The 27,372-nt window shown below is 40.2% G+C and overlaps 1 protein-coding gene across 1 annotated transcript; it reads right to left on the bottom strand.

Annotated features, from left to right (window-relative positions):
* Positions 1–27,372, bottom strand: LOC108884034 (uncharacterized). Its single transcript, XM_018677649.2, has 24 exons — positions 26,978–27,372; positions 16,969–17,166; positions 13,657–15,223; positions 12,419–12,601; positions 11,858–11,981; positions 10,893–10,986; positions 10,661–10,747; positions 10,453–10,569; positions 9,434–9,532; positions 9,204–9,352; positions 8,016–8,154; positions 7,701–7,823; positions 7,301–7,498; positions 6,318–7,132; positions 5,670–5,919; positions 5,039–5,128; positions 4,094–4,318; positions 3,465–3,635; positions 2,522–2,699; positions 2,269–2,385; positions 1,866–2,129; positions 1,437–1,714; positions 1,063–1,121; positions 1–920 (listed from the first exon to the last, which is right to left on the bottom strand). The coding sequence occupies exons 1-23, from the start codon at positions 26,978–26,980 to the stop codon at positions 1,083–1,085; spliced, it is 5,508 nt and encodes a 1,835-aa protein (XP_018533165.1). The 5' UTR covers positions 26,981–27,372; the 3' UTR covers positions 1–920; positions 1,063–1,082.

The following is a 27,372-nucleotide window of genomic DNA, read 5'->3' as shown; positions in this document are numbered from 1 at the left end:
TTTCCTTTTAAATACCACTTGGTGGCTAAGACATTTTATTTTATTTGATAGAAATAGAAAACATGGTTGACATGGTATGATATTCTAATGGTTACATGTGTATTATATCATTTCTGAACTATATTTGAGCTGCAACTGACATTTGTGCAAGAAACTGAACTATTGTGCAAATGCAGAATATAGAAAAAATATTAGCCAATATTCATGTTTAGAAATTCAATCTGGCTATAAATGCTGTTGGTTAGGTTTATTACAAAAACAATGCAAAGATACAAATAAAACCAGATAAGAGCAAGAATACGTTATTACTGAAAATATTCTGTATTTCAAATAGAAAGCCATACAACTGTTACATATCAGTATCTTCATAGCAGTAACATATGAGTTTATACAAAACTGTTAATTAAAAGAAAAAACACCATGACTGTTTTATTCTCAGAGGAAATAAGAAATTAAGTTTGATACATCTGTACAAACGGTAATACATTTACTGTAGGACATAAAGAGATGACAACATGTTCCGATTTTTTATTTCACCACAAAAACTTGGCCATGTTTTCAAACTACAGTATAGTTTAGCATTTTGTTATAAATGACGTGTAAGCTCAGATACAAAGACTGTAGCAACTCTATGATCCTCTGAATGAACTATGAAACTAAACTGATTTAAAATACACTATGCAAAGCTACATCAGGTAGAGTATGTATTTCAGAATGTGTCACTGTTCATATTCAGAATATAGTACATTTATAGACATTTTTCTGACCTTTATTTTTAGTGGTGAGAGTAAAAAGATGTATTTGCAGAATGGTAATGGATTACAGTAACAGACTATATAAAGATTGTCTGTTTAAATAGTTTCCTCTTCCACGCAGATATTAGCAGACTTCTCTCAGCTTTTCTGGGTTTGCCACCAGGTCTGTAGAAAAAAACAATCTTTTAAGTAAATTTTCCTCATTGTAGCACTTTATTATTGATATACATATAATAATTAATTGTTAAAAATACTTAAATTGCATGTACAAGGTAAAGAAAGACAGGTGGTTTAAAATTGCTCTCACCTTGTACCATCTCTCACAGGTCAAACCTCTGTGGTTTTTCCAACACAAGTGTTCTGAACCTGAGAGATTCATAAAAACATTATTGATCTAATATAAATCACAAAAAGAATTAATAGCTGACATGAGAAAAATACACCTGTAGCATGCAGAGATTGATTACTAAGTAAGTGATTAATGAATCTGTGAGTAATTTGCCTCAGGTTGCATTAGGTGCTCTGCATTTGTAATGCCTTTAACCATCTAACGATTAATGGAATCTCTTGTCTGTCTGTGTGTCTCTCTTGAAGTGAGACACAACCCAAGTCATGCTCTTGCTTGATGGGCACTGCACTAGTATAAAAAATTGATTATTGGTTAGGAGATTTGTACTGCACCTTGCCACAGGGGAGATCCTTGGCCTGGTATTGTGGTTTGGGTTTGGGCTTTGGTGGAAGTGGTGGTTGGGTTTTGTCTGGGGATCCTGCCAGAGCGTTTACTTTGTGGAAAGCTGCCGGAGCTTCAGCTCGATCAGCAACCACAGCCTCTTTAACAGTGATTACGGAGGCACAGACAGAGGAGGTATCCTCCACCTCTCCTCCAACAGCAGAGCGGTAGCTGTGACTGCAACTGCTGAAGCCGCTTACACTCTCTCCTGACGACTCAGAGCTGTCCACTGTAACATAGACAAGACTTGATTATACACATGACAGATGCATATGTGAAGAGATGGATGGACTGATAGTTATGGATTAAAATACAGTCAATCAATCAGCAAATCAATCAATAAATCTCCATAGTTGTACATTGTCCAAATTGCCACATACATAGTAAGTTATGACTCCCACTCTCATGGTCCAGGTCATCCTCCTCCAGAGCTCCAGGGGATGATACATATCCTGCGAGCACCCCCACAACTGGCCTCCGCTTTAGCCCACACCGGTATCCCTCAGGGGACAGGGAACAACCTCCAGAGGAAGAGGAGGAAGATAAACTGCTTCCTGAACCAACAGATTTTGGCCTCACCCCTGGGAGCCTTACCTGTGCCCCACATGATCCCACAGTGGACAGCACCCTGTTTTCTGCGGAGACTAAAGGTGAATAAGTTTTAGCAGATGAAGGGAGACAAGTCGTATCTAAAGAGAGATTGACATCTTTCACAATACCTACTGACTTAAATGAAAGCAATGACTGACTGAGTAAATCTGTGTTACTTATTGATTTGCTTACTTCTTCCCATCAGTACATAGTTGACGGCTCTGTCACTGATCGCTGCTTCACTGGGTTGGATGTCCATGAAAGGCTTGTTTCCAATACCCATGAACACTCTCTCCTGCATACGGACCTCTAAAAAACAGGTGACATTAAGTCATTTGTTTAAAATACTTCAAACTTAAGACTTTGGAGCAATCTCAAGCAGTGACTACACATTGAAAAGATATTGATAACTGAAATATCAATGTCACTAGGTGCTTCTTGGTACCTCTGTTGTGTACTGCCTGCTCCCAAAGGATCCGCTCCAGGTCTTTGGTCCAAGCCTCCTTGACCTCACGGCTAACTGCTTGGAGTATGTATGTGTCCTGGGTTTTCCTCTTCCTGAACCAGATCTCAAAACACAGGCCACTGTCTCCGCTGTTTTGGGTCATGCCTATGTCTGATGTCTAAATACAAACAAAGACAGACTGTAGTGTCAAAGCAGGTAAGCAGTTTTGCAAGTTTGCCAAAACACAGGCTATTGTAATTGGGTTTGTGGAGGGAGAGGTAATGTGTCAGAGGGCCTGCTAAACTGCTGGAAAGGAGACTGAAGTAAACTCTAAGTGATAGGCAAAGAGTGAAGCTTATGAGGACAGGCAGACCAGTCATCTGGAGTACAGTACAGTCAATTTGACTGGGTGGTAATGGTTGGCTCTTGGCTATTTTGTATGAGGTTACAATTTGAAGCTTATGGGTTAGGGTTAGGGTTAGGGGTCTTGGGGTCATGGTCTTAAAAGGTTTTATGCCCAGATTGGTGTTCTAGTTAATTAATCAAGTTATTCAGTGACAACTGATTCAGCAGCAATACACTTAAAAATGAAATAACTGCTTCTCCATTTTCGGCAAAATAATGCTACAATTTTTTCTATAATGAATATATTCTTTTATTCAGATTTTGTTTAAAAGTATGGTTGCATATGTTGTTTTCATATCTAGTCATCCTCTGCACATAAGTGGTGTGGAATTTTTTTCAAGTTATGACAATAGTAAGTGTAAACAATGTAACATGACTCTGTAGGCCTTGTGCTGACATGTTACATGTAAAGAGGAAGTAGTGATAGTACCAAGGCCTTACATTGCTGTCATTGCTGCATTTACTGGTACACATTAATACATTTGAACTTCCTCAAAAGTGTGTGAAGTGTGTGTGTGTGTTCATACACTATCTGTACCTTGAATGACTGTTTGTAGATGTATGTGTCATTTCCAACATCCGTCTTCCGTGTCTTGCTAAAGAGGATAAGCTCTTGAAAAAGGAAGATGTGGCGGAAACATTTTTTCTTTCTGAATGTTACCAAGAATTCATCTTGGCGTATCAGCTGCCCTTGTTCCTTCAGATTAACCTGCAGTACACAAAAGGAGAACATGCTGAGACCGATATACTGTGGTCGTGTACTGTAGTCCGCAATAATACATTTGCAGTTTTCACAGTGAGGAAACAGAACAATTAGTGATTCAGTGGAAAACTACATGCTCTAGTTCATCTAGCTGATCTCATCCCAATTGTTGGATGATTTCAACATTTGATTGATAAACATTTCTACGAATACTTCCCCTCAAGCTCACTACACATCATCCCTTATGGATGGATGCCATAGTCATGCCTGTACCTGTTTCCCTTCTCCTCTTTCAAGCATTGCCTTTTTTCCAGTGATGTTATTCAGTGATGGATTAGAGAGTGATAAGTCTTATCACAGTCTCCTTATCACATTATATCTGTGATATGTGTGTGCTGTATATAGTGTAACCTTTCTAATAATCTTGCCTGATATCTGGATTTACAAAATGACACAAAACTTACATCACAGTTGTGGATGGCATCCATGGCCAGCAAGTTGTTGCCATGGCGGAGCTGGAAGTGGATGACCTCTAGGGCAGCTTTGACCTCAGCCATCTCTCTGGTTTGTCCTGGACCACACTCTTTCATCATGTCCTGCAGCAGCAGGCTGTACTTACTGATGCGCTGCACAGGCTTCAGCAGGTACGACCACAGGTCCATTTTGTCCCCTAGCCTCAGCTGTTTTTGCTGGTGTTTGAGGAGAGGAGACAGAGCAGTCAGTGAACCTGCAGCAGTACTAGAGATGTACTGGTAAAGATACAGTATGAGGATAATGTTAAAGATGAGCTGGAGAACAGCCTAATGTTAAAAGAAGGAAATACTGTGTCTGACTAAACATTATTATTTGGTAATTTCTCTTTATTAGCCATGCTAATTAGTGAGGCTCAAGGGATAGTGATGTCTGTTTGTTCATGGATCCATGAAATTTTGTACAGATATCCATATTCATATATCCTTGATATCTCCTCTAGCACCACAATGAAGTTCCCTTTTCATCTTCCAGTAACATCAGGTCAAAATTTCAACTTGTCCAGTACTTTGGTTGGCTCAAGCCTGGCCCACATATAGCATGACGACTGTCAGCTGGCGCATACAGAGAAAATTTCACTGGTTGTTAAAAAACACTGGAGGATAACACCCGAAATCAGCCCAGATGTGGAAATACACGGGCCAGCCTTGGGCTGAGGACCCAAGCAATTACTGGGCCAGAAGCTTTCATCAGAAAAATTTTGGTACCTGTTGATTTTAGCACTTAGCTCAAAGCACAGCCTTCCAGAGCTGCATGGCTGTCTTAGTCTTATTAAAATACAGCATTCTCTCTCTCATCTTTAAAAAAAAAATCACAATGTAGTTTTAGCAGAGGAAAGAGAGAATGAAGAGCAAAGGCAAGCTCACAGTGGTCCTCACCTTGAAAAAAGCCTGTCCATGGTTGATGAGAAGAATATCTGACTGGGGTTTGTTCTTGCTGTAAAGGGCATACAAAGCAAAGCTCTCTCTCTAAAATAAAAGGAATGAATAAAGACCATCATTATTCATCATTATCATCACTATCATCACCAGTAAAGTGCATGTGTTTGTCACACTGAAATGCAGGCGTAATATCCCATTCGAGGGCTGTGTAAGCTGATACACACTCCTTATTTCCAATGAATGTGTGGTATCAACATTCTAGCTGCTGAAAAAAAAGATTCCTGGAAGCTAAAGACATAGTATCAATTTATCGTCAGGACACATCTGGAAGAGCTTTTGTTACCAATTGATTACACAGAATTTTATCAGTTTTGGTTCAAAACAGGAAACCATGGGCTACTACTTGACATTACACAGACTCACATCTGCCAAAACCTGGTTCTATCATGGAAATAGCATTCACATAGGTTTGAGATGAGGTATGTGTATTTATAATACATTCAAATCAAGATCTAAAATTAGGTTCAAAATAAGAAAATAAAAATTTGGATAAACCAGGTGAATCACACTCTCAGAGCAAACTAGAATTCATTTCCAAAACTGTCTTAATGGCACACGAAGCACCTACATGTCGTAGGAAGCAGCGTCCCACTCTGAGGGGTTCGTTCTCACAGCTCTCCAACTCATCAAGGAAATGATGTCGGTGGAAGTCGTGGAGTTTTTCTAAGTTACCGAAGATACTCCCCCTCTGGCCCCTGAGGTCCTGTGGGACATCAGCCCTCTCCAGCTCAGGGAAGTAGTGTTCTCGGACGTAACCCAGAGCCTTCACGTACTCTCTCTCTGTGGACAGCAGCTCCTCCATTATCCTCCGCAGTTTCCTGTTCCACATATAGGAAATGAAAATGTAAAATCGCTCATTTCATTAAAGCTCATCGCTAAATCCAGGTGATCGTGGGATCATACTTAGGTTTACTTTATTTATCTGTGGGTAGAAAAGAATATTTTATCTGACATCAGCGTTTAACTGTTGAACAATTGTGCCATTCATGAGTGTATGTATATCATTTTTAACATCTGGACAGCATCTCACTGAGCTTTAGATTACAGCTGGAGGAGGGAGGCATTACTTACAAAACATTGCTGCCATTGTTTTCTGTTGGTGTGAGTAATGTCTCTGGGGTCCTTAAATCTTTGGGGCTCTGGGTGGTGACCGTTGCATCCCTCTCCCTCCTCTTCATTACTGTCTCTTTTCGACTTGCAGCTCGAGTTTCCTGACCGTAAACTCTCGTCATGGGAAATGGGCAGATTTTGGACAGGCTGCAGATTTGGTTCCAGTGGCTGCATCCTGCTCTGACAGTGTTTGTGTCTGACATTCAAAGGTGAAAAGCTAGAGATGCCCGGTAAATGTGAGCTAACGCGTGATCCGTCGCTTAGGGACCGACCCAAGGCTTTGTGCAATGGAAAATTATCACCCACTTCGGTAGAGTCTGCGCTCCTCAGATCTGCCTCGCTGTGGTACTCCCTTGGCTTCCACTTGGTTTTTAAACCGTTTTTCTCATTTTTAACTGTTGCATCAGGTAATTCCTGTGCTTGGGATTCTCCTCCCTCACACCCTTTCAAGTCAGGTTTTAAATGGTGCTGGAAACATGCAGCAGCGGTGCTGTCTCTTGCATTTTCTGAGATATCGACTACCGCTGTAGGAGAGGTTGGCTGCGGTGTCAGGGAGCGCTCATCCTCCCGTACGTCACTCCTTTTCTCTTTCCTCTCCATGCCTCCATCTTCCCCCTGAGAGTTTGCAGCTGTGGTCTCCTGGATCTGGTTCTTATCTACTCCTTTCTTCTTCTGCCTGTCCTCAAAACATTGCTTGACTTCTTGGCACTGGACCAAGGCTGCATTCCACACCTTCATCACCCCAGAGGCCCATGATCCCACACCGCAGGCCTTAACTTTCATTCCCTGGAAGTGCTGGGTGGAGAATTCGCCACCTAATCTCTCTTCATACATCTGGAGTGTGCTTAGGGTCTGAGCTGAGTAACACCCCTGCTCTACCTGCTCCAAAAAATGACTGCATTCATTGGCCAAAAGAGACGCCTGGAGAGAGTGAGAGAGAGAAAGAGAAAGAAAAGTGAATTCAGCATTTTAGATTTAAAGGTTAACACAAATCAGTTAGAAATATGCAGACAAAGGGCAAATGAAGACAGAAAGAGTGGAGTTTTAAATTACAAATGTCAAGTGGAGCAATTAAAAAAACACACAAACCTGATCACAGAAGCGGTACACATACACCAGAGTGTCCAGTTCTTTGTGCCTCTTTTCGGCCCGCAACATAAAACCATCCACGTTGGACTTGAAAGTGCTGACGAGGGTACGAAAAATTTCTGTTGCAGGACTAGCGTCACTGCCGCCAACAATTCCCTCTGCTTCCATCACTAGGGTCAGTGCGTACTGTTGTTTCTCCTGAGATAAATGATGAGATGTCAAGTGGAACTCCCTGTCTGCAAGTTCTTAATCTATTATTTATGGTTATTCCTGCAGTCCTTTAAATATTTCAGCTTTGAGAGAATCACAAAAAACACTGGTATGTGAATGGAAAAACAGGAAGCCAAATAAGGATAACTTTTCTTATTTTTAAATCCCTTTTGATATATTGAATTAATACCTTAGACTGAGCGAGAAACTGCTCAAAGTGCTGCAAAGCCTTTTCAGTGCACACCAGGGTATCCTCTGTTGTGTAAGAGTCCTTCAGTCTCTGTTCGCCTTCTGTATTAAACCAGGTCCCAGTCTGCAAGACGTAATGCAGAATTACACAATGTTGTTTTATAGTTTGGCAAACCGTGAGGGGAGTATTATGTCACATTAATGAAAGAATGGACAGGAGGAGACCAGTTTTCATATCTCTATCTACAATGAGTAAAAAAATTTTAGCTGTCAATACATAATTTAGATTTTGTCAGGGTGAAAGAGCTGGTAGTACCGTGCTGATTTTAGCCTCCATCTCTCTGAGCCTGAAGAGGAACTCCAGGTGCTGCAGAGACTCATTTGATCTCATCACCAGCATGTGGAGCTTCTCTTCCACCTGGTTGTACAGACTTGTTACTGACTCCAAAGCATCTCTGCAGGGAAGAAGAGACAAATATTATCAACAGCACCCCACTTGCAGTACATTGTAATGTATCATTTGTATTTCAAGTGTATTACTGGTTGTAAATGCTCTACCGTTTAATAAGAATGGCATCAGAAACAATTATATGTCATCACGATTTTAGTTTTTTTGCCCAATAGCTGAATATGTTATTTAAACAATTATAAAACAGTTATTTAAGGCTGTAGGATGGAGTGCATAATCACTTAATGTGTGTCTCTATTATGCTGTGAATGTTTTGCAAATATAGGAAATAGGAATGAATACTTGACTTAATATTAAAATTCATGTTTCAACCCAAACATATGGCAATAGTATTAGTTGGCTGTTGATTTGCAGTTGGCAAATTAATTCAAAATTAAGTACTATCCATGAGGTACTATATTTGAAAGATAGCTTCAACTGTGATTTAAAACACAGCTGTGAAATAGATATTTTATACAGTGTTGCAGGAGGTCTTCACATAATTACTTTAATAAGTAACAATACCACAGTGTAAAAATGTAAGTAAAAATCCTGTATTCAAATATGACTTAAGAAAAATTAATGAATAAATCTTATCAGGAAAGAGTGTGAAATGTCAAAGTATTCATTATGCAAACAGGGCCCCAATAGTGATGCAACAAGTGATTCATTAAATTATGGAAAGCATTTTAATATTGTAGGTGGCTGAGGTAGAGAGGTTGTGAAATCAGTAGTAACACATCACATGTTGCCTAATTAAAACTGGGCCTGATTTATGTCTCCTTTCCCCATCTGTTAGTTTTGTTCGACCAGGACAACCTCCATCATTCTTATCAGTACATAGCATAAAATCTAGTGACGTTTGGTGCAAAGCTCTTGTCAGCCAAAATTATTGAGAACACCTGTGTGGGTGTGCAAAGCTGTTCATTTGTAAAGTGTGAACTAAATGTAGAGGAGTAAAAAGTTCCATAAAATTTGAGCAATGCTGTCACAATGTGAATGTGTCTCTCAGTGTGTACTATAGGCAGAACGTGAGTAGATATCATCATCTGATACCTGTAGTCTTCAGACTGTGGAAATCTGAACTCTTCTCTCCTCATCCTGGCCAGTACAGCTCCTCCTTCTCTTTGCAGAGTGACCAGTCGAGTGTCCTCTAGCACCTCTTTCATTGAAGCCCTCTGTTCCTGAATGCATTGCTGCACATCCTGTAGCACAGGCAAAGTCAACATTTATGTACCTGTCCAAAATAAATATATTATATCAGAGTATGAGCGTGTGCATTTTACCTGGGCAGTGTCTATCTTTCTGCTCCCATCAACTTTTTTGATGGCCTTCTGCAACAAGCTGTCGGCCCCCCGCAGGTCAGTCATGAAGGAAACTAGTTTCTGAAATGAATTAGATCATTCAAACTTAGCGGAGCTTAACTAACATATGTTGCACTGTAATGAAAACAGGAGCTTTCTGGAGGAGAGAAACTACACATCTGCCATCAGCTGCCTACAGAGAGCACCACAGGCAGTACCACCCTGAGGCCTCATATAGATGTACTGAGCTGTGCTAATTAGCTGAAGCTCTCTACAAACACAGGAGACTGCCCACAGTGTGCTGCTAGCTGTGGCAGAAGCTGCTTAGCTATGACTACCAGTTTAATACCCTCATGAAAAAACAAAAAACAAAACATGAACTTTACCTAACACTGTTTGTTTAAAAACGTTTTAAAAAACATTCTATTGTGGCATTATATTAACATATGTATACAATTATGAACCATTACTGGTAAGCTGCCTAGAGATAGAATAGCCAGTTGTGTAGTTTTAAACTCCCATCTTAAAACACATTCACTCTTCTTTTGTCCATTCTCATTAATTTATGTTGGAATAGTGTTATAAACATAACACACTACCAGCTTCTGGTAGTAGTAATAGTGGTTAACAAAGCTTATTTAACAAATGTGGAGGAGCACATGGTGGACTTTAAGTGGGAGTCGTGTACTGATCAGTGTTGCAATGACTAGTATAAAATACCTACCCCCTCAGTAATTTATACTGTAATAAGCGGTCAGATTTATCATTCAGATAAGACCATTTACTTTCCCTTCGTGACCCTAGCCTCACTCCCAAAGACAACAGAGATTAGGAATGTTTGGTGTGAGTGTGTGGATAACAAGTTATTCCCAGTGGGTGAACTGTGGCTGAACAGTAAACTCCTTTGAATTTACAGGAAACTCCACTGCTTATCAAAGTGACTATGGGGTGTGACACCATACCTGCAGCGGTTCTGTAGACACGTAATGAGTATTCAGTACCTGATGGAACTGCAGCCAGTCCGTATGGCTGTAGGGAAAGGTACCGCCCAGGTCAGATGTCAGCTGGGAAGCCTCAACTGTCTTGTTTAGGGCTTTCATAGAAGTCACCATGTCCATCTAACAGACAAAGACAGGAAGGAACAGAAAAGTAGCACTCATCTTTGGTGTTAGATCCAACCAAAATAAAAAAGTTGTATTAATTTCTGACCTGAAGCCCAGGCTGTTTTTCAGGGCGTGGACAAGTGTCTTTGTCCATCAGCATCACAATACTGTGCACAGCATGAAGAGCTTGCTCCTGCCGTTGGTAGTCAATAAATTAAAGACAAAAAATTAGAGAAGACTGTCATGCATTATGACTTAACTCAAGTAGGTTCTGCTGACAACATGTATTATGAATGATTGTTCACTTTGGCATGTGTATGCAGGTGTGTTTCTTTAACCTGGGCCATGAGCAGGGCTTTGTAGAGGTGAGGTGGAGGAGGTTTCTTCCTGGCATTGATGACCAACGTCATTCCCAGCTCTCGAACATCTTTCCTAAGAAAACATAAATTCAAGTCAGGGCGCATAGGGATGTGTTCATGCCATCACATCCTCATCAGTGGTCTTTATTTGATTTTATCTGAATTGCGTTATTTAGGGGCTTTTATGGTTGAGTTATTTTATTTCACTTTTCAAATCTGTATTTCTCGCTCTCTGACATCCACACATACACACACACACCTCTTCACATATCCTATTCCATTTCTTTTACACATTCCCATGCACACCTCTTAATGCCCTCTTCTTGGGTTACGGTTGTGTGGACCTACATCAGACATGGCTGCTAATTCTAGCAAAGTGCTGCATACCAGACAGTTGGCAGCCAGCCTGGCTAGAGACTGTTGCAGTAGGGCTCTTTACCAGGGAAGAGAGGAAAGCTATCTGGTACAATGGCTTTCTGAAGTTCAAAGACTCCATTAAACCCAATGTAAACAAATAACACTGCTAGTGTTCACTTGTAGACCTTTGAGGGTGAGGAGGGTCAGCACAGGTCAGTGTTACTGAGAGCTGATCTAAAGGCAGTACTTGATAGGCCAGAATGATTAATAAAGTTGTGTTTCTGTATATTTTTTGTTCTATTGGTTGTAAAAAAAGGGACTATTCGAGGGATGAGACACCAGGAATCTCTTAGTTTTGGATGTGAGAGCACACCACATAGTCTGCTTTGACCTCAGAAAATGCATTTTAAATTATGCTCTGCTGCCCTCTCGTGGTCAGACCTCTTATTACATACCCCCACACTAGGAGCTCCCCAGTACGCCAACTATAACAAATTTCTGCTAGGCCAGTGTGGAAATCACTATCCAGTAATGGGCATGGGTCAAGCTTTCTTTCAAACATGATTTAGACTGATACAGGCCAGTACCTTGGTATGGAGTGCAGGTAGAGTAGCAATTCGCACACATTCTGAGCTGATACAAGTGGCGATGTCCACTCCTTCCTGTCACCATGAACCTCCACAACTGCTCTGCCTGTCCTGTCCTTGCTGCCTGGAGACAAGCATGGCAGATAAGTTAGTAACATATAACTGTTGCAATTAAAGTCCACTTGCACACTAAAACAATTGATGACACATTGACTGTTTTGTTAGGTTGTGCACTGAATTAGCTTGATAAATACTATGAGGATTACGAATCATCAGAATGTCTAATGTATATCATTTGATGTTTGATCTTGAAGATTTTTTGACACTCATGTAAGAGGTCTTGTGAGTTCTAGTGATCGGCTGGGACTCCCAGTCATTTCAACATCTTGTTGTTCACACCTTGGTGTCACGTTAGAGCTGCTGAAGTCACAGGTCACATAACAGTCATATGAGACTCACATGAGTCAAAGTCAGGTTTTTTTTTTTTTTATGACAAGTGCCATCACAATAATAACATTCAATGCAGTGTCATGAGATTGCCAGTTGATCAGTGCAAAGTACCTGGCAAACAAATAATGGCTAATTCAAGCAGTCCACTGATTTTTCTGAAGCTTGATTCTTCTGTTTGTGGAGACTGAAGAGTGTCAGAATTTGCGCAAGGATGTTGAACTTGTGGAGAGGATGAGTTGTGAAGTCTGGAGTCAGTTCCATCTGTGGTGGAGGAAGTTTCACTCCTGCTTGAGTCTGTCAGTAGACACAAATATGTTTTCAAGAAACAAAGAAAACCTAAAAAATCCAAATCTCATTGGAACATTACAAGAAAAAGTCTCTGTGTATTCTGTTTTGCGTCACTTGATTTCAGACTGTTTTTGTCAAGAGCATTCTTCCAAGACAGTGCTAAGATTTCTTGTGAACCACCAATTTTATACCCTGTCCAGTGACATTTGCCCTTTCATGCTAACAGTAATCATTCATTTCTTCGGCCATAACTCTTAATAGCCCTCTATCAACATGGACCTACCCTACACAGCTGCACAGCTGTGTGCAGACAGAATTTTAACATTGGACATGGTAACTCTGTAACAAAACACTGCGGTATCCTGGCTATTAAGCCTGGCTTTGATTTCAGACATCCTAACTGGCCCCTCCTTGGAGCCAACAAAGCCTCGCCTGTGCTCTCTCTCATTGCTACGTTAATAGTCCATGACAAGCATGTCTCCAGTCAAGATCTCAACATGCCCCTCTGAGGGCATGAGGGTGGATGCCAGCTGGAGCAGGGGACACAGAAACCTCCTTCTTGCATGTTATGCTTTTACTCTACATTAGAGGAATGCTCTGCTCTTTCTTTTTACCCAGTGGTATCATGCCCTCTCTTTCATTGGGGCTGTAGTGTGCTATTTCCGTTCACTCCCTCTGTAATGGGAATGACGTGAATGCAGCAGTACTGCCAAAGAACCCAGACAGCAGTGGGAGAATCCCTGGAGGAAGATCATACTCAAGCCTGATCTTTGACCTTTGAACCTTCTTTCTAAAGAGCCTTTATGAACCATGACCCTCAGTGGAGCACAATCCCTCAAGAATACAAGGTCACAGTTGAGTTTCAATCAGTCTGTTTGGTCTGATTGCTCAGTGGCCCTTTAAGCATTGAGCAAGAAATCATAATAAATGGATCTGTGTGCAATGATAACAATGTACAAACTGTGTGTGTGGGCCAGGGTTAAAAAGAAAAACTATAAAATTAAACATTCTATCAAAAAAGAAGTCTGAAGAGTCAATGTTAATTTGCTGACTCAGCTCACCTTTTTTTACCAGACACTTTCCAGCCAGTCTTTCCAGCTTCGGAGTCACCTGATCCAACAGTTCACCTTTCTTACACTGGATTATGCTGGAGATTGTTTCAGGGCAGATATCACTGTGGCTCCTGTGGTTGAGTTTATAGAGAAGAGGACTCCCTTTAGGCGTCTCTGACACTGTGGACAGAGACCTCAGCTTAACTTTGTGTTTCCCTGATGGTTTTACAACCTCCATCTTATGCTGTGGTTTCATGTCGCCATCATGGGTCTCCAAAAACACATCTGATCCTGGATGGACACCAGAATTATGTCCCAACGGGTGGGAAATAAGTTTTGTCTGAACTCTCTGACTATGGCTCAAACCAGGGGTTGATTTTAAAATTATGGGTGATTCCTTCATAAGGTTTTCAGATTCAGAACTTGTAGGAAGGTCTTTAAGGTGAGACACAAAGTTTTCTGGTGTCGGTTCACAGCAGTGTTTGTACTGGCAGAGCTCATGACGAATCACAGCCTCTTTAGAGTGGTTACAAATTCTTCCAAGTTCATCTCTTGGAGTTTCAATCGTACCCTTGGGTCTTACCTCCCCCTCTTCACAAAGGCCAACCTCCTCCAGGGCAGACAAGAGGTCTACACTCCCCCTCTCGAAAGTGACAGGGTTCCTCAGTGCTGCCAGGTAAGATTCTCTGTACCGGCACTTGAAGTCTTGATCAGAGAGCTCCTGCCCCAGCTTTCTCTGGCTGCATGGGGTACAAGGCTCCTCTGCATACTGAAGGGTGTGTCCACAGGGAACACTGTGCCCAAGTGGCACAGGTGGAGGTGGTCTGACAGGTTTGAACAAAGCTGAATTGGGTGGATTTGGATTGCTGTCTCTCTGTTTATCCACTAAGTCCTTCCCTTTGGCGACATCCACCAGGTCTACATAATCACCCTCAATCTCCCGATAGTTACGACTGTCCCAGGTATTAGGAGAAACCCAACCCACAGGTCTGATTAAAGGTTTGGAGCATGATTTGGGTGTGTGTCTGTCATGCTCCATTTTGACAAGTTTGGAAGAACAGTCTGCAGGTTTCAAAGATGCTGACATCCTGTCTTTTGCAGGAAGAATCATGGCTTCCATTGGTAGGGTGCAGGAGTTAAAATGGGAGGGAATTGAGATCTGCTTTGGCTCAGGAGGAGCTTCCCGATAAGTGGGCATGATCTTAGGTTTGTCCAAAAACTCTGGGATAGCTATTTTGGCCCAGGGTAACTTTATTACTCCTTGATCTGTGCAAAGCAAGCAACGTGACAGAGGGGTTCCATGGCGTCCTTCATTGATATCCTGCAACCAGTCTTCAGTAAAGATGCAGGGGTATGAAGTTTCAGGCACGGGAGTCTCCTCCACTTCTCGACAGCCCTCTTCCAGAAGACTTTTTAGGACAATACGAGCTGCTTGGTCCCCAAAAGGTTCCACCTGTAGATAGAAGTCTCCAGGACGCAGCAGCAAAGGGTTTACAGGTGCTAACTGGATGACTGTTTTGTCGTGGAGACATAGAGGCCAGCCCTCACAGCGGAAAACCACATCAGAGTATCCAGCCTAGAAAAAAATTACATGATTATTTCAGTGTAATTTTGTCTTAATTTCTGCTATGCAATGCAGTTTTTAGTGTTTAACTTACATATTTTTTAACTGTATTTCTATGTACCTTTCTTGCCCTCTACAATCTTAGCCATCAGCAGTAAATTGTTTGTCAGAATATGCTGTTAAACTGAATTTATAACCAGTATGATTTGAAATATTCATGATTTCAAGCATATTTAATGCATATCGTACATGAAGAGCTGTGTTATCTCACATGCATTTCTCTGGTATGAGCTCCAGTAGTTAACACCACGCAATCCCAGCATGCAGCAGTCTAAATCAAAATACTGCTATATGAGCAGGAGAGCACATGCTGTACAAATTACTGCCAGGCAAACCTGTGCTAGCAGTTAACTTGTCTCTTTGCCTGATGTTGTGGTGGATAGCTGTCGTGCCCTGGGATGCCACAATAGTTGGGGATAAGCAAAGGGGGGAGCATTTTACTGGATTACTTAAGATCCTGAAAGACGATAGTAATGGATTACTACCATAAAACGAAGCGAGGAGGAGAAAACGGAGCAATGGGAACCTGCAGGCAATGGATTCCGCTTATGTAGTGATCATATCAGATACAGAATCTAGTGCTTCCTAACTTTAATATCACAATTCCTAAGTGTTATATTTTCATAAGAGGCATTTTATACCTATGCACTGTGGCATGGATTTTGCGTGGCTAACTTGTTTGATGATGGAAAGTTGATCAGGTAATTGTAGATTTGTGGACACTGCAGGTCTAGAACATTGTCCACTCCAGCAGTCTCAACACAGCACACAGAGGGTGTTGTAAGGGTCAGTAATGTTTAATCTATCAAGTTTTGCAATACATTTTTCAATTTCCGCAGATTTAAAGTGTTAAGTGAATTTTAACACCTTGAAAAAATCTGTACCATTCATTTTTGCTTACGCTTTTTCTGCCAACATGATGGTGTAACCAAACTGAGTCATGTGACAAACACTGGTCTAACAGTATACATTAGTTAGTCTGAGATTTATAAATCCATCATGGTTTATAAACATTATGTATGGAATGTATAAACTGTATATGAATAGATAGAGAGAGCGTCAGTGTTCCAGGAATACAAGAACAATATTAATGGGACATTCTGTGCCTCTGTAATTTAAAAAAATATTAATTGTGCAACATGAAAAAAGTCAATAATTATTTGTTTTGTCACGCCTGTGCTTATTTTTAGTCTTACTTTCATATAAGTGAGAGGATACATTTTGGCAATTCCTATAATTTCAGGGCTTAGTGAGATATGCTAAGGACTATAACTTGAGCCCTGTTTTTTGTGTAAATTTGTATGCATTTGTATTTTAACTGGCACCATTAAAAGTTTGCAGAATTAACTCTTAGCTGCTTATTTTTGTAATGTAACCATGGGCGTGTTGCCAGTTATCACTGGATTACATTGATATTGAAGAAAACTTCAGAATGTGATGATTTTCAGGCAAGTTCTGTAATAATGAGGAGCATCTTTTTTCTATGAATTCTTATTGGACTTTATGAACATTTATTGGAAGGAAATGTAAGTCACTGAAATTAGTAAAATTAGTACTATTAATTATTATTATTATTACTATTAATTATTAGTAGTATTCCAATTAGTATTGAAATTAGTACACTTTATAGAATTATAAAAGGTGTGCACATGCAGTGAAGTGGAGAGGAGGAATAAATGCAGATGTGTGATACTCACACAAGCTGCCTGTTGGACACTCTCCAACAGGTGTTTGGAGGGGATGAGGAAATCTAGCAGGCACTGCAATGCATCACCGTGGTAACGCTCCTCAATGGTGCGAAACAGCTGGCTGAGGACTATAGGTGCAGTTGCCTCAAAAGGCGGGAAGAGGGCCGAGAGGGCACTCTGAATAGATGAGTCCAGAGATTCTGGGTTCTAGAGGACAAGAAAAGATGGAGGTCAGTGAGATGAGGTTTTTGCAGTCTTGAAGGATAGTACATGTACTGTGAGACTCTGGTTTAAGTTTTCTCCAGAACCTATCTCAAGAATACCAGCAACAACAAAATATTAAAAACTTAACTACAAACTGTTCCTGAGAAATAAATCAGTTGAATTGAAAAACATTTACATTCAAAGACCACAAGAATACAGCTGCTGTGCATATAATGAAGGCCTAACAGAACAATCAGTGTCAGTGCATAAATAAAGGAGTGGTGTGATCTGCACATTCTTTTCAAATGAGCATTTTATTGACCTTTCAACCAAGGCACATGAATAACAAGTATTTAATTTAGGCAAAATAAATCTTTCATTCGAGATTATATAGTCTCACATAATTAAATCCTAAATCCTGGTGAATAGCCATTTTCATTTTATGACTTGATGGACATCTGCAATTATCATTTCCAGCCACATTAATTTTTTTATTTGACTGGAAATATGTATATGCTTGTGAAAAGGTGAAACAAACTGGCAACAATCTATTATGACTGGAAAATTCATGTGAAATTCATTTGGTCAGAGTTGGAGGAATGCAGTTTGAAAAAAATTACATAAAATATCCCTGTGGTTAGTGGTTATGGAATCACATCACCTACCCTTAAAAGGGGTCCAGTCATGGCCTGCTTTTGATGTTTATGTCACCTTTAATACCCATACTTTGGTCATTTGTGATTAATGCAAGTTTTAGACAATATGCAATGTGCTTGTCTTTGTGTTTCAGCTCTGGTCAGCCATGGCTTCTCATTCTGATCCACACTGTGCAAGTAGGAGATATGTTGAAAACAAATGCTCTGCAAATAAAAAATGACAGGACAGATATTTTTTCTTAGCCTTTTACTCCTTACCGTGTCTGCCTGGAGTTTTTGGTTTTAGAATCAGGAACAAAAAGAAACTGTGATATGCTTTTTATGCTTCTCTACAATTTTGGATCAGTGAATTACACAGAAACATCACCTCAAACGAACTGAAACCTGCTGCAAAAGATCAGATTCATGAAAATCATGATGAAGAAGTCCATCAACTCAACATAAGACTTTGACGTAAATTAAAAACTGTTATATTTCAAGGGGGGTATGTCTGAGCCTAATCAAAAGCCTTTCAACTGTGTCTGGAGATGATTAAGTCTGTCCTGCATGAGTATATGCAACTTGTTTCATGTCTGGCCAGGATACACTTCATTTGAGATGGTATATTTGTTGCAGACCAGGGTCAGCATCTGATCTTATTCAAAGTGACATGAAGAAGAAAGCAGACAAAGAAGCATATGGTTTCATCACACATACCCAAGATGCAACTGTGTAAAATGACACTACTTTTCTGTCAAGGGGCATGCTTGGTGCTGGTGTTGACTGCATGTACCAATCTGCTTTTGGTAACCATCAGAATGTCTGCAGTGGATAAGCTACTGACACCAGTTATGGATAAAGTCTAGCTAAATACAGATGAAAACAAGGCATCTTTAAAGCATCATGGATGAACCAGCCCAAGTGCAAGAAAAAGTCTGAAGTGGTCAGTGGTCATGTTTTAAGATGTTAGGGCTGTCAACATAGAATAGTAAAACAACCAAGCATTTTATCACTATGTTGAGCAATACTGTTCTTTTATTTGATTGTGTTATATGGCTGGTACTTTTTCTATATTAAGATTTGTTTTAGTTTGTCTCATTTAGCACTTCTGTTCTTTTATTCACATATAATAAAATAAATATCTCTTTGCAATGAAAAGAAAAGTAATAATATTTATGTTGAGCTGAAAATAAGGACTTGACACTTTTTTTGGACCTTGACAGGTCTTAGATGCTAACCACAGCAGGCATGCTATTCATACAATCAGTTCACACTACCCTGCTGTGTAAATCTCCAGCCCCCACAAAGGACTCTGTTTTTAGCCCCTTCCTCATTTAGCTTGATGGCTTGACCAGGACCAGAAACCGGCCCAGAGTAAACACAAGTGCAGCAGCTTCAAAGACCTCACACTGGTTAGCACTGGGACTGTACTGAGCGTTTGGCTAATGAATACTTATGTGAGCAATGAGGACATAAAACATTGGTAACAAAGGTCATGAAATGGTTATAAAAACTGTCGTTTATGATTCCCTGAATATTTAAGTAAGTCATTCAGCCTTTGCAGTAACAGTTAGCTATATTTTTGGTGTTGTACATTTGGATACAAGATGGTTTTGTCCAAAGGTGTCTGAAATGTCTATGAAATAAGCTAATGTTCATATAGCACTTAATGCTGGATGTAAGTCAACATCAGTATTTGACCACTTACAGTATTTCTGAGTCTCTGTATCTCTTGTAGACATTTCATGTCCTCAGTAGAAAAGAATGCCTCCTTTTTCTGATTGTGCACATCTGTCACAATAGATTAGGAAATGGACAACAGAATACCTTCGAGGCTGGCTCTTGAATAGTAATGCATCACAGCTGTTATAGACTGACTGCAGCCATTCAACTTTGGGTTCTACTGTATTTCTCATAGCTAACTGTAAACCTGAGGTTGAATCTAATAAAATACAGCGCTGTGAAGTTATTGTACTGGCCTGAGAAATTCAATTTCCCAGCATGTAAGTTTTATTTAAATCAGCACAGCCTGGCATGTGTGCCGTGGCTCAGACTTGTAGATTTCATTGCTGATTCCAAAATTTTATTAGAGCATGTCCACTCTCCTGTCGCTTAACATTTTAAAATTTTAGTGACTTATCACTAAAATGTAACTCCAAAATCATTTGAGGTTTAAGCCTCTTTTGTTAACACTTTGGCTGAAATGACAAAGGCTTGTTCCTGGATAAACTTCTTCTCAAAACAAAGACATTTTGACTGGAGGTCCTCTCCGTGGGTGGTTTGGCTAGTGATATTCATAAGAGTGAGACTCTCTTGAGATTTTACTAAGCATAGCTCAGCTGGGCCCAGCTCAGACTGGCTAGCCAGCCAAATGAACTGAGGACAGGGAGGGTGGCTCCTGGTGTTGCGAGTTCTCCTGTATCTCATTACATCTGATAAACTGCCAGACAACATGCCAAACAGGCCTGAACTGCGAGAGGTTCAGCATGAATTCTTCTGAAACAAAGCTAAATTGTGTCCTGAATAGGTACTCTTGGCTTTAATCATAACCATATTCAGAATGATTGTCATAATCATAGAAAAAAGGAAATGTATTCCTTTTGACCTGTGACCATACACACACTGGTTAAAACATGTTAGCTAAGTACTTGCACAATTCAGAGAAGATGTAAAAATACATCTGTATGAAGTGTATGGGCCTTGACCACAACCTTTCTGGACAATACAGGATTCAGTATCTGCATTTGGTACATTAAGAACATACACAGTAAACATCATCATCATTCATCTTCTCTAGTCCTCATGATTTTGATTTCTCTCATTATTCTGCATGTTAAAGATCATTATTGATTCCCCTGATCATTACTTTTTTAAAGATATTTGTTTGCCAAATCATGCCCTCTGTAAATGCCAGAAATACACCTGAAATTCTGAGATGTATGCTGAACTTTCCTGGTCTTTTCATGCTGTGTCCACTTGACTGCAGTCAAGAATAAGGCCTCCTTTTAATTGGCACTAGTTGAGATACTAAACTTGTTAAATCTGTAAAAGGGCAGAAATAGTAATCATCAACATACCAAAATTACAGCTGTTAAACTACAGAAAATGCATAGCCAAGTTGCCTATCAAAAGAGCATCATCATCTACTAGCATAAAAATGAATATGACAGTATCAGTGTGACAACATTAAGGTGGTTTATTGTACCACAGCAACATATAAAGGTTTCTAAATGTCATATTTTTGCATATGGTAGTGGACGTGTTCTCTGCAATCTACTTTTTAAAATCAATATTATCACATTCAAAGACTTTTTCTATAGTGTCTGGCATTAGTATTTAGTCTCTCTCTCTCTGCTGTTTTTTTTCTGTCTGCAGTGCAGTGTGTCAGCTTCTTACCACTACAATAAACTTCTGGTCAACAGCACTGTTCAGTCCCATGCGAGCACCCAGACACAATCACATCCCTACATCACTATGATAACACAATTTTTCACTCTATATCAGCATATGGAATCTAGCATTCATTTCCTTATGTTGACAGAAGCGTAGAGCCGCTGCTTCTTTTTCCAAGCGAATCAGCCAGTGAGGAACGTTCAATTAAGCTTAAATCCTGAGCCTTTATCTTGGCCTGCAGACACTGTGGAGCTTGATCTAGGTCCAGCCGACGAGCTCATTCCACCGCCGCCTCTTCTACACATTCAAGACAAGGGGATTCCCTCTCTGCCTGCTATTGTCCAGTGTAGCCTATGTTAACTCTATAAAGACCTTCAGTCTTTAAAAAGATCATTGTTTGACCTGAATTGGCATGCAACTGTGGACAAGAGCCAGTTGTTACAAAGGTTCATTCTCTCTTTGTCTTGTCCACCATTTAGCAAGGACTGGGAGGTTTTGCAGTGTCGAGTGTTAAGCAGGTAATTACAAGTTTTTCTGTATTGCCTTAGGCTTTGGCCAAAGACAGTCAGATCTGAGCCACAGTATAAACAAACTGTCAAGGTGGGTAATGCACAGTGTGTATCTGTGTCATCAGCCACAAAGAGTCAAAAGATTAGCGAAGATAAGGTGACCAGAATGCATTTGTAAAGAAGATTAACTTCAGCTAAATGGATGCAACTCTTGATGTTACATGCTGAGAGGATTTGCTGATGTCTTCTCTTTTGACTGGTCATCACTTTTTCTTGAACTTCTCATAAGAAATGGACTGTCATTTCCCCCCTCTGGGGCTAAAACCAAAACTATAAGCAGAAGTGACAGTTGAGTTAAGACCTGCCGGTAAATCCAGAATACTGACTCAGTTCTGCATGTATGGACGTGCAGATGTGTCCAAGAGCCTCAGACAACACACCACCAGCTCAGGCATAACAAAAGACGGTCCCAGTGTGGACACACAGGCCTGATGAGATATGACACCTAACCACAAGAAATACTATCATGGGAAGAAGAAAGGGAGAGATCTTTAGTGAGTCGTGTGTCCATATGTTGATTTCTTCTTTTTAGTCTCTTACTTGTGGTTTTTAAAAAGCTACAACAAATGTATTTGCAGTGTTTAGTTTAATATTACTGGTTTCACACAACACCTAAAAGTGGGAAGATTTTGAATCTTGGAGCAATCACAATCATAATCATGATCATAGTCATAGTCTTAGTCTTAGTCATAATCAAAAACATGTAACCAGTATCTCTCAGTTACTCCCACTCCCTCCCTCCCTTTCCTCCTTTAACATTCAGTATCTCCTGTTTAGTGTTTAGACAGTGCCGTCTTTGTGTGAGATCCACTCTTGTTAAACTCAGCAGAGGGGCACTCCATTCAGCTAAACCATTCTAAATCCTTTAAACCAGTAAAAAAAAAAGGGGGGAGACAAAAAAAGGGGACAAAACTCCCACATCACTGCTTAGAGTCACTTCTGCCAGGAGTAAACACAATGTGAGTGCTTGCCAGCAGAACTCTAATCTGACAGGGTTCCTGTTATTCATTCATTCATTTTGTTGTTCAGAGGAACTCAAGCTATGTTTGTCAAGTGAAGAGGGCATATAAATAATGTTTCAGGTGTCTGGTTTGGTCTTTTTCTATCACATTGCAGATATAGTTTACAGGTGACTCACTAATCAACTCAGAATCTGTGAATAATGAACAATGTCTTCTAATAATCAACCACTGAAGCTGAAAGTCTAAGCACAACAGTGCTGTAGTTATTCTGGAAATATATGCCTTTGTAAAACAATGAACCAAGTGTCTGTGAATCCAACATAAATCTCTGCTGTCATCTCTTGTGAAATCACAGGCACTGACTCACAGCTGCCATTCATGGCAACCACATGTCATAAAATGTAATATTTAAGAGCAGTGCTTTACAAAGTAATGCCTGCATCATTCTCTGATCTGAGGATGCTGTTTGGATGCCATTAAACACTTAAGACTGATTTTCTTATGCCAGGTCAGCATATTTTTGAATTCACCACAGGATCAGACAGGTGTGAAGTAAAAGAAATTGCCCAATGCCTGATAAGATTATTGGAAGTGAAGTACAGCAGTGTTTGTACAGGGCTCAATACGGGTATGCCATTAAGAACTCTTAAATGATGAAATGTCCTGATGCATATTAAAAACAAAACCTAACATTCCACATTTCTAAAGTTCATAATGGCCCCTTCACAACACGACAAAACAAAGCCTCCAGGATCTGAATCATTTCCCAAAGCTTGCATTCTGGCAAACTGTCAAAAATACAGTTCTAAATGCTTTGTTTTTGGAAAGTGCAACGCCCCGTAATAGCTCCCATAGTTCAACTCATAATGTTAAAATGGCCAAGAAATTGAAAAACATTAAAAATACAAGTAAAAGAAGGTCTTGTGAAATCAATTAAAGCGTAACACAAGGGATTTGTTAGTTGGTCAGCATGCAAGCGTGTTTATAAGGAGTGTACTAAACACTGACATCTGTTGCTCTTCATTCTTTAACCATGCAGAATTTTCCAAAACCAAACAAGTGCACAACAGCTTACATTTGTAAAAATGCAAGACAGAAAATAAGAGATTTTTGGAAGCTTAAATCCATGTGCACCTTGTATGACAATGTTGCAGTGACACACAGGGTGCCACCTCATTCTGTCTTCCACAGATTTGATTGAAGTTGCTCAGCTGGTTCTAAATTTAAGCAAGCAGAAACATATTCCACTGAAGTAGCTAAAATACAATTGTTTTTCCTCCCAGAAGAGGCCACAACAACAGCAACATTCGAACAGAGTCTGGGAAGGAAATGTTGCAGTAACTGAGTTTCTAAAGACAATGCACTCTGAAAACTGACTCACAGACAGCCTATAGCTGCACAGACGTTTCCCCTGAACACTTGGCAGTGCCTCTGTTTTGAAAATACACTGCACAGCCTCTGTTGAGTTTGACCCACTTTTGTGATACATAGATAATAAACACACTGAAAATACGGTTCACAGCTCCATGACAACTCTCAGAACCTTGACTTGCTGACTTAAGCAAATTACAAATAATTCAGCTCATGCAGCTCAGTGCAGCAGATGTCTGCAATTATACACATTTTCTCTATAAATCACATTGTTTTATTGTTTAGATTTTCTCTGTCTGCATCTGTAATGATTTGGCAAAATCACAGCAAGTGAAGCAGAGGGCAGGAAGTATTATTTGTTTGCCAAACTGGAGCACAGATCATAGTATTGAAAAGATGTGATGACTTGTTACAGCCAGGGGAGGGAGGTACTGATGACTATCTCATGACTATTAAAGAGAGAGAGATATATACAGCTGTGACCCTATAAAGCCAGGTCAGTGTGTGTACTATCAGCCAATCTGGATAGCATGTCCACAGTGTTTCAAACAGGTAATAGACTATGGTACATGCACACAGTGCAAAAAAATGCACTCTGTATGATAAGATGCTGACTTGAAAAGCTTCATGATAACATATAGCAGGTTTATTATATTCTGTTAGAACCTGTGCCTTGCTGTCAAATATTATTTTCATAACAATGGATCAAATGACCACGTGTATGTGAAATGAGGTCACTTGTAAAAATGAAACCACAGACAATTACCACCCACTCAGACATTTTAGCACCTTTTGGCCTGTTGTTTTGGTTTTACAGGGCAAACAGTTCAGTCTCACTGGTCACATTGGCAACATTTCTAGATGTAGAGAAAAACTGTTATAAACCCACTGTCTTCAACCTGCCCAGTAAAAAAGAAAAAGAAAACAAAGACAGAAAGAAGGCTAAAATGAGCAACTAGCTGAATGTAGAAGCTAAAGAGCCTGGTATTTGTTTCAGTAGCTGGTGGAGTCTAAAACAGAGGTAAAAACAGAGATTCATTCACCAAATTGATGAATGTTAATGTTACTCTGCCTGTTTTATGTGTCAAAATAAAAAAAGCTGATAATATGTTAACCTTGAGTTTCTGGCTTGCTGCCACCAAATAGCACACAAACCACCAAATGCTGGTTTAAAAAGATCTGTCTCATTGCTATAAATTAAGGAAAGCCTAGTCAAAGAAACAAACTTTGCTTATGGCAGTTGGCTTTTTTACCATTTTGGGTGAATCAGTGAAAGATCTGCCAAGCTCATACTAAACATGTTTTGGCAAGACAAGCGCACAAAACCCAAGAGCAACTCTCTGACAGGCTTTGATGGTTTGCATTAACTTTGAATAAACTTTGAATACTGCAATAGACATGAAAACTGCAAATCTCACCTGCACCAGATCACTATGTTTACTGTACACTGAATGAAAAAAAGAAGAGTGCTTGACCTTGCTAGTGAATGAATGACTCTAGGTTGTCCCTGTCACACAGTAACTAAATGCAAATACAGTGCACACCAGCATGCCCACGCTCTGGATTTTGTATTATTGTTGAATGTTTACCCAAGATAGAGACTCCTGGTCACGCACAGTGCAGTAATCTAATAATTTAGACTCCGCAGGCTCATGACTGTAAGTTGGAGGATGGTAACGGAGGACAACATCAGTCATGCAATAAGTAAAACAAACAGCTGGGGCTGTAAAAGCTGGTCAAACAAGTCCTGTAGTGGATGTGAAGGGAGGACAAAGTGCAGTGGTGACCATGATGAGCTGCCAAGTCTGGACTTCTTTAAACATCCTTCCTTCCTGCTCTCTGTAAAGCTACCATTTATCTGGCACGCTAGGACAGATATTATGGGTCTGACTGCTTCCCATATAAAGAAGAAAGGTACAATGTATAAATAGAAAGCTGAACATTGGGGAGATTCAATGAATATACTGTAGTTCAATTGTGCCTCTAGACAGTCTAGTTTAACATTAATCTTGATGATGATCTTTATCTGCATTTACCAGTACTCAACAATTTTCACAGCAACAACAACCAGTAAATAAAAGTTCAAAGAGGCCACATCCTCCCACAAACCCGTCGTCAAAGTCTAACATGTTCCCATCTTGCGGCTCACTCACTGTCATTAATTAGTTTCTGTTGTGACTATGGGATTAGACTAGTCCTCTCCAGTCGTTAAAGCCCTGTGGTTTGAACTTTTTAAAGAGCCGCAACACTGAACTGAACTGAACTGTAGAATTCCCCATTATGTGCACATGCAAAGCAGTGAAATAATTTATACGCCAAAACACTCTCCACTCACTGAAGTATGTGTACCATCCGCATCAATTAAGTCCTAATCAAAGGACTTCAAGGAGCAAAACAAAAGACAATGTGCTTCTCTCTGACACTCTCTCTTCTCTTTGTCAGCATTCACGCTCTTAAAAAGCCTGAGATGCTGTGGGCTGTTGATGTGAAACTGCTCAGGATAACAAAAAGGTATGGAGAGACTGGGTGACATTAGCTTTGTGCTGCCTTTGTGTGTCACAAAGATAAGGTTTCATAAAAAGAGAACAAAGAACATCAGCATCAGTACTGTGCACAGTATCGTGCAACTGAAAACAGAAGCATCGGAAAATACATTTCTGTTTTGTTTGCTCTGGGTCTGAACTAGGCTTACAATATATCATGCCTGTTAAAACTTAAGTGACGCATGATTGGCAAAGCCACAGAGAGAAACAAAGTCACTTGTCCAAACCAGAAACTCACACTCTCAGTTAGTGGGTCAGTGGAGCAGTTTAACTCTTAAAGCAGAAAGCAACAACAGACTAGAATGACAGCCAGGAGTAAAACTTGTTACTTGTTACTTTACCATCTTTGCAGGAGTTTCTCCTCTTATCAGGCAGAAAGTTTTTTCATTTTTGGTCCTGATAATCCTCTCCGGGCTGCCTCTCCGGGCTCTTTGCTGACAGACTTGCCATGTTCAGTGCATCAACAACAGAAGGCGGCTGAAGTACATCCACATGACAGTGAGTTGCCTTGATCGAGAAGTAACCAAAGTCATTTCCATGCTTCACAGACTTTCCACAAGTCTGAGTGTGTAGCGCAGAAAGCAGCAAATTGTCAAGCTGCCTGTTGATCCTCCTCTTTCACTTCTCTTTTGCTTCTCTGGCTACTCTTGAGTGTTTTGGGGATGAGAGAGAGAGAGAGAGGGAGAGAGAGAGGGAAGGCAAGAGTGTCTGAAAGGGGGGAGGAGAAAAGCTTTCC

The sequence above is a fragment of the Lates calcarifer genome, linkage group LG12 (genome assembly GCF_001640805.2).
Source record: "Lates calcarifer isolate ASB-BC8 linkage group LG12, TLL_Latcal_v3, whole genome shotgun sequence".
Taxonomy (NCBI): Eukaryota; Metazoa; Chordata; class Actinopteri; family Centropomidae; genus Lates; species Lates calcarifer.
This window is presented reverse-complemented; position numbering and strand designations above follow the sequence as displayed.

Excerpts from the sequence above, each read along its gene's own strand:
- LOC108884034 (XM_018677649.2), bottom strand. Across the intron at positions 7,824-8,015 it reads TGGAGGCTAAAATCAGCACG|ACTGGGACCTGGTTTAATAC; the intron begins GTACTACCAGCT and ends TACGTCTTGCAG. Across the intron at positions 2,700-3,464 it reads TCTACAAACAGTCATTCAAG|ACATCAGACATAGGCATGAC; the intron begins GTACAGATAGTG and ends GTTTGTATTTAG.